Consider the following 12112-nt stretch of genomic DNA (forward strand, 5'->3'; position numbering starts at 1 on the left):
ACGGTTCATCATCCGAGCACGACGACAGTATTTCATCAGTTTGTAGCAAAGACATCACTGACGGCATTCCTGGTGCCGTAGGTTTCCTTTCTGACATGGTTGGTTCCCCTTGTATCTGAAAAAAAAGCACGAAAATATATTGTTTTATGCATGTGAATCATGTCGAACATAGGGGGAGAGCTATGGAAAAGACAAAAAAAATTCTCAAATACAATACTTGGGAAATAAGAAAAATGAATCATACGTCACGCTTTTCAGAGAATTATGATTTTTTGTAACGTTCAAACTTCTTAAAAATGACAATTTCGTGGAACCTATCGTATTGTGACTTGGTATTACTTTTTAGTTTACAATTTTTTCTAAACTTACTTTTGAGTATTACAAAACATAATATCATACATCATTGTCAATAAATATCAAATCGTTTTTTTCAAAGTGTAAAATGTTCTTTTTGTGAAAAAAAAGAACAAGAGCCATTTGTTGTGTGCCACCATCTGTTCAACCACACACATATTATCTTTTCGAACAACAGAAAAACGGCGACGGCCAGCGGCCAGCGGCGCCTTATTGTAAAGAGCACACTATACGCATCTCGTGCGGTTCCATGGTGTAGCGGTTAGCACTCAGGACTCTGAATCCTGCGACCCGAGTTCAAATCTCGGTGGAACCTATCGTTTTTGATTTGCTTCGATTTGAGTTTTTTGTTATAATGGCAAAAAGTCAATCCTGAAAATTAGTTTGATTTTGTGATATAACAGTTTTATCATTGAAACTTTCACAAACGAATTGAGATAGTTGAGCTCAAATTGCGAGTTTTTGCATCCGAAAATTCGAAGTTTTCATTTTTGGGATTTTTTTCGTCGTTCTCCGTAATGTGCGCGTGCCCTCTAACTCAAAAAAAATTAAACAAAAACGATAGGTCCCACCGAGATTTGAACTCGGGTCGCAGGATTCAGAGTCCTGAGTGCTAACCGCTACACCATGGAACCGCACGAGATGCGTATAGTGGGTTCTTTACAATAAGGCGCCGCTGGCCGCTGGCCGTCGCCGTTTTTCTGTTGTTCGAAAAGATAATATGTGTGTGGTTGAAGAGATGGTGGCACACAACAAATGGCTCTTGTTCTTTTTTTTCAAAAAAAGAAGATTTTACACTTTGAAAAAAACGATTTGATATTTATTGACAATGATGTATGATATTATGTTTTGTAATACTCAAAAGTAAGTTTAGAAAAAATTGTAAACTAAAAAGTAATAGAAGTCACAAAACGATAGGTTCCACCGAGATTTGAACTCGGGTCGCAGGATTCAAAGTCCTGAGTGCTAACCGCTACACCATGGAACCTGACGAACACCTGCCTATCATAAGGCATTCATATATGGCCGCTCCGTAAACGGTTGCAAGTGTCAATGTGGAAGCTTTTTCTTATTGACACTAGGCTTCACTCATTGGGACAGTTCGCGAAATGCTGACATGATTATTGCTTTGTGAGAGGCAGGTGTTCGTCAGGTTCCATGGTGTAGTGGTTAGCACTCAGGACTTTGAATCCTGCGACCCGAGTTCAAATCTCGGTGGAACCTATCGTTTTTGTTCTGGTTTTTTGATTTTTTTTCAACATTTTACAGTATTTTACGGACATTTTCACACTTTTTAAAAAAAGATTTAAAATTTTAAAATTTCCATTCCTAAAGTCTATGAGCCTTCTACTACAATTCAGTGGTTCTTCCAAGGTCCCCTCCTACTTGTGTACATAGTATACATTAAATATAGCTCTCCTAAGGAGGGCTTGCTCACTCCCTCACTCACCTGGCCACTGTTGGATTTTCCGATTTTGGCGAGCTCCTTGAGCAAATCGAGTCGATCGTCTTCCGAAGCAGACTGTGTGATCTCGATTTGACGCGTAGTCCGTGGCTCGCCAACAACAATTCGCTCCTCTTCCAAACTGTTCCGCCTCTCACTGCCGCGCACCTGTTAATAGTCGTTGTTCTGGGTTAATTATGCCTTTTGGGGGTAAAAGCAACCACAGAAAGAAAGAAAGAAGCCAAACGGTACCTCGTCTTGTTGTTGTTGTTCTTGCTGTTTCTCGAAATCCTCGTCAGGTGTAGGACTGAGAAGAGATATGTTGGAAAGACGACGATCGACGACTGTTCTCGGAGATGCTAAGCTACTTCCAGTGAGAGAACGGACCTCGTCAGATTCTTCCTGGAAAATTGAATGTTGAGCTTCAAGTTGTGGATTATTAAAAAGATTGTGATAAAACAAAATGTTTTAAGATAAAAAGAGCTTGAGGAACACATCATAAACACTAACAAAAAGCCCTCTGAGTCGTCAACTTTGAGCCAGTTTTTTTCGGTTCACGTTAAAGATATAAAAAGGATAGTTCAAAAAATGTTGATTATAATATTCATAACATTGTCACAGTTCACAGTTTTTCGATATCTTTTACAGGAACCAAGATGAATTGGCTCAAAGTTGAAAGTTAGGGGATTTGAAAAACATTAAGCTTTATAAATCTGCTAGTTTCTAAGCTATCTCGGAAGTTTGAAATTTGGTAGAACTTTTGAGAAAAAAGCACTTGAGAATAGTAACAAAAAGATTTAGGCAAGGCCAAAACCGTTCGGAAAGGGTCAACACCGGTCAGGGACCATGAGCGCGCGCGCTCGCATGTGATGAAAGGTAGGGTTGGATATAACTACGAGAGAAAAATTATTAGAGAGACGCAGAAAACATACACCCCCGAAAAAAGAGGTGCCCTTGTCTTTGTTGGCTGTATCAATGGACCCGTGTGAGTGGAAAAAAGAAGAAACATAAAGAAGAGAAAAGCGTGGGATATCGTCTCCGGGGCGGGGGTTGTTAATGGTAGGCTGCAAGGTGGGTGTTCCGTGTTTACCGGGTAATTAGGAAAAATTGCGGGAATGGCCCAGATAGAGTCAGATAATCCGATTTGTGCCTGAGAAAGGATGGAGAATAACATGAACCAGCTGTTCGAGACATTTCTGGATGTTTCTAATGTAAGCGACCTGAACTAAGTCACTTATTTTTGTAAACTGGCATGAATAGAGCACAATAGGTAACCAAAATGTATTCAAACTTAAAATGGATGTTTTTTGAGAACATTCGTAGTCTATTGTGTTGAAATTTGAACTGCAAAAAAAAGTTCTAAAGAAAGAAGAAAGGTTGGATTAAATACCGTTTTTCAGTCATGCGAATAATTCAAATCTTCTGCAATGATCCTAGGAAAAAATCGGTGATTCACCATCCGAGATTCATAGATAATATGAATAAGGGATTATTAATTGCCTATTGTTTCCATAGCGAAACTCACACCTAGCCGAACAATAATGAGACATTTTCTTGTCTCCTTCCGCCTATTTGCCTGCCTATTTTAGGTTTCGTTTTATCAAATTCCGACTGGCGGATTATATGACTCATTTTATCGTATCTCAGGGTCATCTCGAGGACGCTCAGTCGATGATTATCATGATGAGGAAAAATGAAGAAGAAACAATACAGGTAGCGCATATTCATACCTCGTTAATAGTGTGAAGAAAGTTTGGCAAGACACTCATGTTTGATTGAATAAGGGATGGTAATGGAATCAGTCCGGATGTGGTCCTGAAAAAATTTTATTTAAAAAATTTTGCATTAAAAGAAATATAAATATAATCTCAAAACGTCTTGAATTTCGTTATGTACTATTTCATAAAACTTTGAAGGAAGGATGAAGAAACTTTCGATTTCACTGGTAACGTGAGAAGTTTTCCATATAGCGCACCTCACTGGATAATCCAAGTTTAAAACGGGCCGTGGCGTCTCATATTTTTTCCCAGTTTTTCCCACACAATTCTTATGGATATGAATTTAAGCCATGGTTTTTTGATTTTGTATGCTTTGAAGTTTTTAGGGAATTTTGGAAAATATAAAACACGAATTTTAATTTTTTTCAAAAACGCTGAATGGTCGAATTTCTAATTTTCAACAAGAATTTCATGACACCTCTAAAGCAAGGATGTTTGGAATTTTAAAAAATCTAAGTTTCAAAATTCAAGAATATCAGAATTTCTGAATATCCCGATTTTTGAAAATTTTGGAATCTTCCGCCTTTTTAACGTTTCAGGTATAAACGAGTGCAAAAAGCTTTCATACAAAAAATTCCGGAAATATTCCGGTAAGAATTTTTTTTCGTTATTATCAAAGTTTCCGTTTTAACATTCATAGTCCGAAGTTTTCAAAAAGTACTGGAGTGAAAAGCTTACAGATTTCTCTTCAGATTTCACACATTTTCAGTGAAACTATCCGAAACAAGGTGTCACGGTAATTCCGATAGTCTCAAAACCCACAAGTTAAGTCGTCAACTTTTTTTTGGTTTTTTTGGAGTTTTGTTCTAATTTTAAATTTTTAAAGAATTTTCTAAAAATGAGACCTTTCAAACTTTTTTGAAAGACTTTTGAAAGATTTTGGGGGTGTTATGAACTTATAAAAAATAGTTATCAAATTTTTCGTATATTTTGTTTCAAAAAAAACTCACGGTTCATCATCCGAGCACGACGACAGTATTTCATCAGTTTGTAGCAAAGACATCACTGACGGCATTCCTGGTGCCGTAGGTTTCCTTTCTGACATGGTTGGTTCCCCTTGTATCTGAAAAAAAAGCACGAAAATATATTGTTTTATGCATGTGAATCATGTCGAACATAGGGGGAGAGCTATGGAAAAGACAAAAAAAATTCTCAAATACAATACTTGGGAAATAAGAAAAATGAATCATACGTCACGCTTTTCAGAGAATTCTGATTTTTTGTAACGTTCAAACTTCTTAAAAATGACAATTTCTTGTGGTATAAATTATCATGAACGGGTAAAATTGCCGGGCCAAAGTCAACATAACTTTTCGTTCCGGACAGTTGTTTTATAACCATTCAACAACACAATCTGGGTCGTCGTAACATAACAGGTATCACTTTTTGCGGTAAAACGGTTTGCATTGTATCGGAAAGAATAAACAAGAATAGTGAGAAGGAACATATAATTGTGATATTGAAAAAGTTATTGCATATTGTACTATAATTCGGGTACTGAGAAAATCGTATTTTTTCTTTAGAAAAGTGTCCAAAATGGAACCTATTTAAAAAAAACCAAGAAGCAAAAAATACCAACGTAGAGTAAAAAAGAACACCGGGATTATGTCAAGTGGTCAGAAGTATCATCAAAAAAAGCGGGAAGTAGGGATGAAAGGGAAAATATTACCAGTAGGCCGAAAAAAAAACATTGTGCAAACAATCAAATGGATGTCAAGATTTGCACAGAAGAGCCGGAGAGAGCTCAGCCGCAATATCTGTCCCCCATCTCTTTTTATTTATTTTTGAACCTTTAGGTTTTGGTTTTGGTTCGAGTTGAGATTTCGGAGTCAGTTTTAACCTTCAAACTGTCCATTCGTTTTCCTTATTCTTCTTTTTCTTCTTTTCTATACTCAGAACCTCATAAATCAGAAAGTGTGATGATGGTAATGACATTGAGAATTTTGGAGGATTGGGAGAGAAGAATAACGGAATGCGATGAAACGAAATCTTTGAAAAATTAGGACTAAAGCTCTATGATTTGATTGACATACGGTTTCGATTAATCCGTCTTTTCGGAACACCAGAACATCGGATGTGTATTGATGATTAATTAGTAGTGACGGTAGAATGATTTGAATAGATTGAGATGAACTAGTGAAAAATAGAGATGAAAGACAAAAAGGAAAACTAACTAAAAAACTTAACAAATGGATGAAAAACGAAAACAGTTAAAGATGTTGGTTGTCGAACTGCTAGAAAAAATACGAAATATTGTACTGGACGACAAAAAAGTGAAAGGAATCGAGAGAGATAGAGGTAAAAAGGCAGAAGAGCTGGCGGTGCTGTTTTGTGTGAATCATCTGAATAAACAGGCTTTTCTATACGTACCAGCAGTACGTATATGCATATTTGTATGTATAGAGAGACTAGGTAGCGGAGGTAGGCGCATCTTCTTCGTGTTTTGAATGGTACGAGAGCAAAGAAAATAGGAAAGTTTTTTTGTATGCAAAAAAATTGTCAAACTTGAGAAGAAGAATTAAAAGTGTGTTAAAAGAAAAGCCAGCTCGAAGTTTTTAGTTGTTATGGTACTGTATATGATAAAATTTCTGAAATTGTTTGAACATACTGTCTGATAGAAGCCCTTCCTATACATGCACTTTGAGCTCCATTATCTCAATTTCTATTAGAGACATAAGATATGTCAACTAACGAAAAACTCATGATAAACGAATTTATTTTAAAATACCGCAAAATACAATGAAAAACAAACCATATTCGACGAAATTTGCTGCAAAATATGCGAAAAGCTAAAAAATAGGTAAATTTAACATTTTCCCGCCGGGTTACTGTCGCACTCGTTTCAACTGTTTCCGGTTGTTTACGCTTTCAGATATTTGTTTACAAACATCGCATACACTTCGACTCAACCTTTTTTTTCTTTGACAAGGATAATACCAATATGGGCAGAAGAGAATAAAAAACGAATGACCGCTCGAGGCCCCCCTCAGACTCATTGAGGAAGGGCAAACCTCTTTGGACTGTCATTTCTCCTCTATTTCTTGGCCCTCTTGACATCTTCAACGGAACAATTGAACAGTTTTTGATGAGAGTAAAGAAGACGAGTCAAAAAATTAGTGGTAAATTTTCAGGTTAGTTAAATGATTAGTAACTGAGAGATGTATAAAGGTTTTTCAAAACCATGTAAAAGAAGGGCCCTTTGGCCTCCAACTTCGAGCCGATTTTTCAGGGTTCCTGATTAAAATACTATATCAACAAATGGTCAACTGATAAATTGTTTATCATAATGACAAAAATAATTTGTCAGGAGCCAAGAAAAATTAGCTCTAACTGGACAGAAGGACATTCTATTACAGGTTTTATGGTATTTGCATTAGTTAAAAATATTGATATTTAAAAACAACGAGACATGGAATGTAAATAAAAAGCATGATTTGAGATAAAAGGAGACAAGAAACTGACAGGTTGTGAGGTTAAGAACATGCGGATAGTTTTTAGAAAAGTATTCGAATCACGCGATACTCGGAAGTAGTGAGAACCCAGAACAATTCGGAATATGAATTTCTCTCACCTGAACAAAAACTCCTTCTTCCACGACTTCGGTGTCGGAGCTGGTATCCGATGAGGAAGACGACGCCTCCTCAACCTGAATATCCGGATTCGCCGCCGTGTTGGTAAGACGTTTCCGGGCGGTGGCGAACACAATTACGCGTAGAGAGAGGACAAATGCCTGAATTTAGAAAATTTTCATGAAATTATTAATTGGAGAATTGTAAGGCTACACAACAAAGTGGCTAGAATTTGCCTAATGAGTCGCTCTAGACCAGTTTTCTTTCTCACTTTTCAGGTCTCTTTAAGAGGGCAAAAAGTTATCGGGATGAGAGAGAAAGAGACCTTCTTTTTATGTAATAAGATGGTGGCCCCTCTCGCCGACCACAAGATGCAATTAGTATCCGAGATGCAATGATTATTAGAAAAAAATGTGGTGGACGTAAAGACGCCAGCAGACGTTGGATATAGAGAAAATTCGTTGGACATTCTTTGCACGCTACATTCAGATCTTAATTTTAATTACAGGGAGGACAAAAGAAAGAGAACGGTGTCAGCTAGGAATTGAGTGTCAAGGTGTCTCGAGAAAGTTGACACGATTTCAATAAGACAATTGTGAAAAAAGAAGACAAACGGAGATCCGCTAGTTTGATACATTTGCATAAAGAATATGAAAATGTTTTGGGGAATACATTTATTTTTGAAAATGGTTTCTTGAAAACTTACCAATATAGCTGAGAAAGCTGTGTGCAGAAAGGTGTGAAAGCCGTCCGGAGGACGACTTTCTGTGGACCGGTTGTTTGATGATTGTAGATTTTCTATGTCCATACAATTCTGAAAAATTGCAGCTTTTTTGAATTCTTTTGAATAACAGATGAATTCAATTTTTATATCAAAAAAGGTGGGGGCACAAAGAGTCATAGGGGAATTTCTGTGTATGTTCAAAAGACTGATTCCATCGGAAACCTAGCCACCCTATGTAATAATAGGCTATTGTGTCATGTTTCCTCCAAACTTTTTTTAAAACATCATTGTTGTTGTTGAAATAAGAAAAAGAAGATGTTGAACAAAAAATGAAGGAGAACGATGTACAACTACGGGGATGTCCATGATTCACAATTATAGTATGTGTACAGGGTACTATGAATATGCAGAAAATGTGGAGGAAAAACAAGAATATGGAGAGGAAAATGAGCGCGAAAAACAATGGCGGGAACAGAAATTGCGATGATGTTAAAGAGCTCTCAGGTTTCTATTATGTGCCAATTTCATTGTACTGTCAAGAAAGAGTGTGGTGTTTGCTCGCGAAGGTTCTGGCGACGAACACAACCGAAGACAAGTTGGTAGTACATAACAATCGGTAGCTCGGAACCACTTTTGCAAGAAGCTTTTTATCTTCTTTTATCTCTCAAGTGATTGGATAATCTTGCGCGATGGTTGGTTTCACACGCGCAGGATAGGAGGTCGGAAGTTGCGGATTATTGACACTTGAAAAGTTGGGTTAACTATAATGTTGTTCATTTTTTGAGTTGTAATGTGTTTTGAGAAAAAAATGAATAAAAACATTTTTTCGGTTTTTTTACATGAAGTTTGATAGTCTAACTATCTAATATACCGTGAATGCTCTAATAGAAACCCCTATCCCCAGAAGTGCACTTCCAGCTCAATTTTATTGGTTTCCTCAAAAGATATCGAACATTTGTCGATTGATAAAATTTTGATAATTTCACAAAAAAAACAATTTATTGGTTGGCAAGTTTTTGAAATCCTTCGAAGGAACCAAGATAATTGAGTTTAAAGTGCCTGTATTACGGTATCCAGACGAGATGAGTTATTCGAAACCAGTTTGAGTCTATCTCGTTTCCTATGAGGCGTATCAAAAATCTGACAACTGAATGTAAGAATATGTCTCTCCAAGTATCACCAAAACTCTCATAAACAGTAATTTTTCGATATCTAATACAGAAATTGCCAAAATTGAACTCAAAATACCAAAAAGTTAAATTTAGTGAATCTATAAACAAAAATCAAAGCAGAAAACATATGAATTTAATGGTAAATATAATAAGGAAAAATTCGCTATCAAAAAAATTAACAAAAAACTGGAAATGCGAAATCTTAAATTAGTTTGAATTTATCAGTTTCATACATGTCGCGGTCCGGCCTGGCCCGGGTTTTTGAAGCAACTTTTTGAAAAAGTGAAAGTATCATTTTTGAGAGAAAATTGGATTTTTTGGGTCATTGTGTCAGAATTTTTTAGTTTTAAGATTCAGGAAGGAATCTATGCTGAATTTAGTTTTAAAAATAACATTTTAACAAAAATTTATTCAGAATTAAAAGAAATATTTTGTATTATTTAAAACCCGAGCCAGGCCGGGAAAAATTTTCTCTGACCCGGTATTTATCAAGTATGATAATTTCGATTTTTTCATCAATTTCACCAATTCAAATTTCTAGCAATCCTATTACAGATAAAACTTCTTTCACATCCTAGTAACTTCCTCTTTAAACTTGAAAATCGTAAATGAAGGTTATATGACATTGATTTTATAATGACTATAAATATGAAACCAATAAGAACGGAATGAATAGATAGTTGACCATGAGGGAGAATGAGCGCGAAAGCTCGTAAAAATGTAACGAACTACAGATGCGAAAAGTGATAAGAGGAGAAGATGGAAACATTACAGATTATGATACTGTTTGTGCATAGTGTAATAATTCGGTTTGTTTTTGGTGATGGTGTTGGCTGGAATTGTCTAGTTCAAAACAACTACAGGGACACACAAATACCTGAGAGGAAACCGTTATTATGTTGCGAGGATATAAAACATAATAACATGATGAGAAGAGGGGATTTTTTGCAGAAGCCACTACAAACTGTTTTTCTTCTCGGATAGTCTTACGCTATGATACGACGGATTTTCCGGTCACCGGCACCTGTCAAAGATGATGAATCAATTTGTTTATTCGACGTTCTCCCCTTGATTATTGAGGGAAAAAGGGAAGATGATAGGCTGACGGGTAAACGAAAATTGTTTGAAGGCTTGATATATTTGGAAAACTGATTAGGTAGATCACTTCCGAAATTTTCGAATTCGGAAGGAAAATAATAATATAATAATACTACCGTTTGTGATTAGGAAAGGAGAAATGTGAGAAGGTCAGCATGCTAGAGGTCAGTTTCAAAGAATATCGATATACAGAAGTTTTTTTTCCAATTTATCGATATTCTAATTTTCTAAAAAAGTTATAAAATATCCTAGAAAAAATCTACCCGAAAAAAATGAACAAGTATCAGCCCTAATTACCAGATTCTGTCTTAACCAATTAGCATTCTAATGAATGATTGTAGTTGGCCAACTATGAAACCAGAAAAAAAGTTGCAAATGCTGGACAATGAAAGTAAAGAGACATTGGAATAGGAATTTCAATTCACAAGTTTTGTAAAAGATTTGTTGCAAAGATATTCGGAAGACTGGGAAAAAGTTCCCTTTGGCTACTACCACTCATAACAGTTTGAAAAGTCGCGAATTGGATGAATAGTCACGATTGTTGTCCCTCATCATTCAATAGAATTGGAAATGAGGTCTGTTTTCCAAGAAAGTAACCCTTTTTGTTGGAAAATCAAGAATGAGAAAAGAGAGGTGAAGATATGACCCGTGAGACACGGAGATTTACGATAAACCCTTCCCGAGGTGAGGATGAGGCGCATGGAAATTAGTGCAAACCAGGAAAAACCCAATGAATAGGGTTTTTGGCGGTTAGCAAACAAAAAATGTAGGTTCAGATTTCATAGATATATTGGAACCTCGTTTAGGAGGAAAGGGTAGAAAGGAATTCTTCTTTGAAAAAAATTGAAGAACTGATACCGTAAAACCTTTATTAGAAGGGCAGGCTCTTCTATTTTTCCAAGTAACCTCTGAACGGTCATTCTATTTAAAACTCCTTTTATTTTTCCAGTATTTTTTTGTCGAAAATGCGGTGAATTCTCGTTCAAACCTCATGAACACCTGACAATGTTTCTAAAATTGAGCGGAGGGCGTTTCTATTAGAGGGGCCTTTCTAATACAGGTTTTAATTAAAATAAATTTTAAATCTAACAAACACTAACTTCAGGTTTAGATGTTTTTTTTTGGTTATTGCCAAGAATGAAAATTATGAAATTATGAAAAAATATGTCAAGAAGGAAGGAAAAACATAATACATGACCCACTTGAGACTGCGGAAGGACAATTCCCATATGAAGTTTTTCATTACAATGTAAGAAAAAAGTATACTTACCTGAAACTACTGTTTCAGAATTTGGTCATCTTCGAAATCAGCAAATCAATGATTATTTCCTTATCAGCGAACAGTTTCAGATAGAGACGAGAACGGTTTGATTGCTCTCTCTCTCTCTCTCTCTCTCTCTGTCTTTAATGAATGAATTGAAAATAGAGTGAGCAGGTAAGAAGAGTGCACCCGCCAGCAGCAGATAAATCGGTCCGTACGCTCTTTCCGGCCACGGTTGGCAGGCAGCAGACAAACAAATACAGTGTGCGTGTCTTCGATGAGAAGTCGATTGAGAAGAGCAACGAACGGTAGTAGCCCGCAGTTGCAGAGAAGCTGAACGGCTTGGCAAATATTAGCAAAAACCTGAGGAGGACTATCTGTGCTCCATTGAACTCCCCCTCTTTTTGGTTACCACTTGTTTTTGGCGTTGTAAGGGGAAAAGGAGATTCTGGTACAGTCTTTTCCCTTGTGAAACTTTTTATAAGCTGATATTTTCAGATAACACCACTTTAAAAATTTTCTAACAAATTCACAGAACCGGAAAGAAATCCAGGAGTCACTATTTTCATACTTAAAAAATTAAAAATTTTTATATACTTTTTTGAAAGAAAACACCCTTGTGATCTTCATATCAACTCTAACAATTTCAGATACTTTCCTTTGTTTTTCAAAAAAAAAAAAAACAAAAAACGATAGGTCCCACCGAGATTTG

At 36.2% G+C, this 12112-nt stretch overlaps 2 protein-coding genes and 4 non-coding genes across 6 annotated transcripts in view; 2 read left to right on the forward strand and 4 right to left on the reverse strand.

The window, feature by feature from the left end:
* The window catches only part of CBG00189, a gene marked incomplete at both ends in the record, with an annotated part of 6557 nt that extends 1966 nt beyond the window's left edge, over positions 1–4591 (reverse strand). Inside the window, 4 exons of the mRNA XM_002645238.1 lie at positions 1805–1966; positions 2051–2200; positions 3529–3613; positions 4527–4591. Coding sequence (XP_002645284.1) covers positions 1805–1966; positions 2051–2200; positions 3529–3613; positions 4527–4591 — 462 coding nt within the window. The remainder of the gene's footprint in view (positions 1–1804; positions 1967–2050; positions 2201–3528; positions 3614–4526) is intronic.
* CBG28913 lies at positions 599–670 on the forward strand. The gene has a single exon. It is a non-coding gene (tRNA).
* On the reverse strand, positions 918–989 carry CBG28522. Its single transcript has one exon. It is a non-coding gene (tRNA).
* Positions 1271–1342, reverse strand: CBG28635. The gene has a single exon. It is a non-coding gene (tRNA).
* Positions 1507–1578, forward strand: CBG28711. The gene has a single exon. It is a non-coding gene (tRNA).
* A 2496-nt stretch (positions 4592–7087) lies between the features above and the next one.
* CBG00190 lies at positions 7088–9367 on the reverse strand (the record flags this gene model as incomplete). Its single annotated transcript, XM_002645239.1, has 3 exons — positions 7088–7306; positions 7852–7959; positions 9275–9367. The coding sequence occupies 3 exons, from the start codon at positions 9365–9367 to the stop codon at positions 7088–7090; spliced, it is 420 nt and encodes a 139-aa protein (XP_002645285.1).
* Between the last annotated feature and the right edge of the window lie 2745 nt (positions 9368–12112).

The sequence above is a fragment of the Caenorhabditis briggsae genome (assembly GCF_000004555.2).
Source record: "Caenorhabditis briggsae complete genome, chrX, whole genome shotgun sequence".
NCBI classification, from domain to species: Eukaryota; Metazoa; Nematoda; class Chromadorea; order Rhabditida; family Rhabditidae; genus Caenorhabditis; species Caenorhabditis briggsae.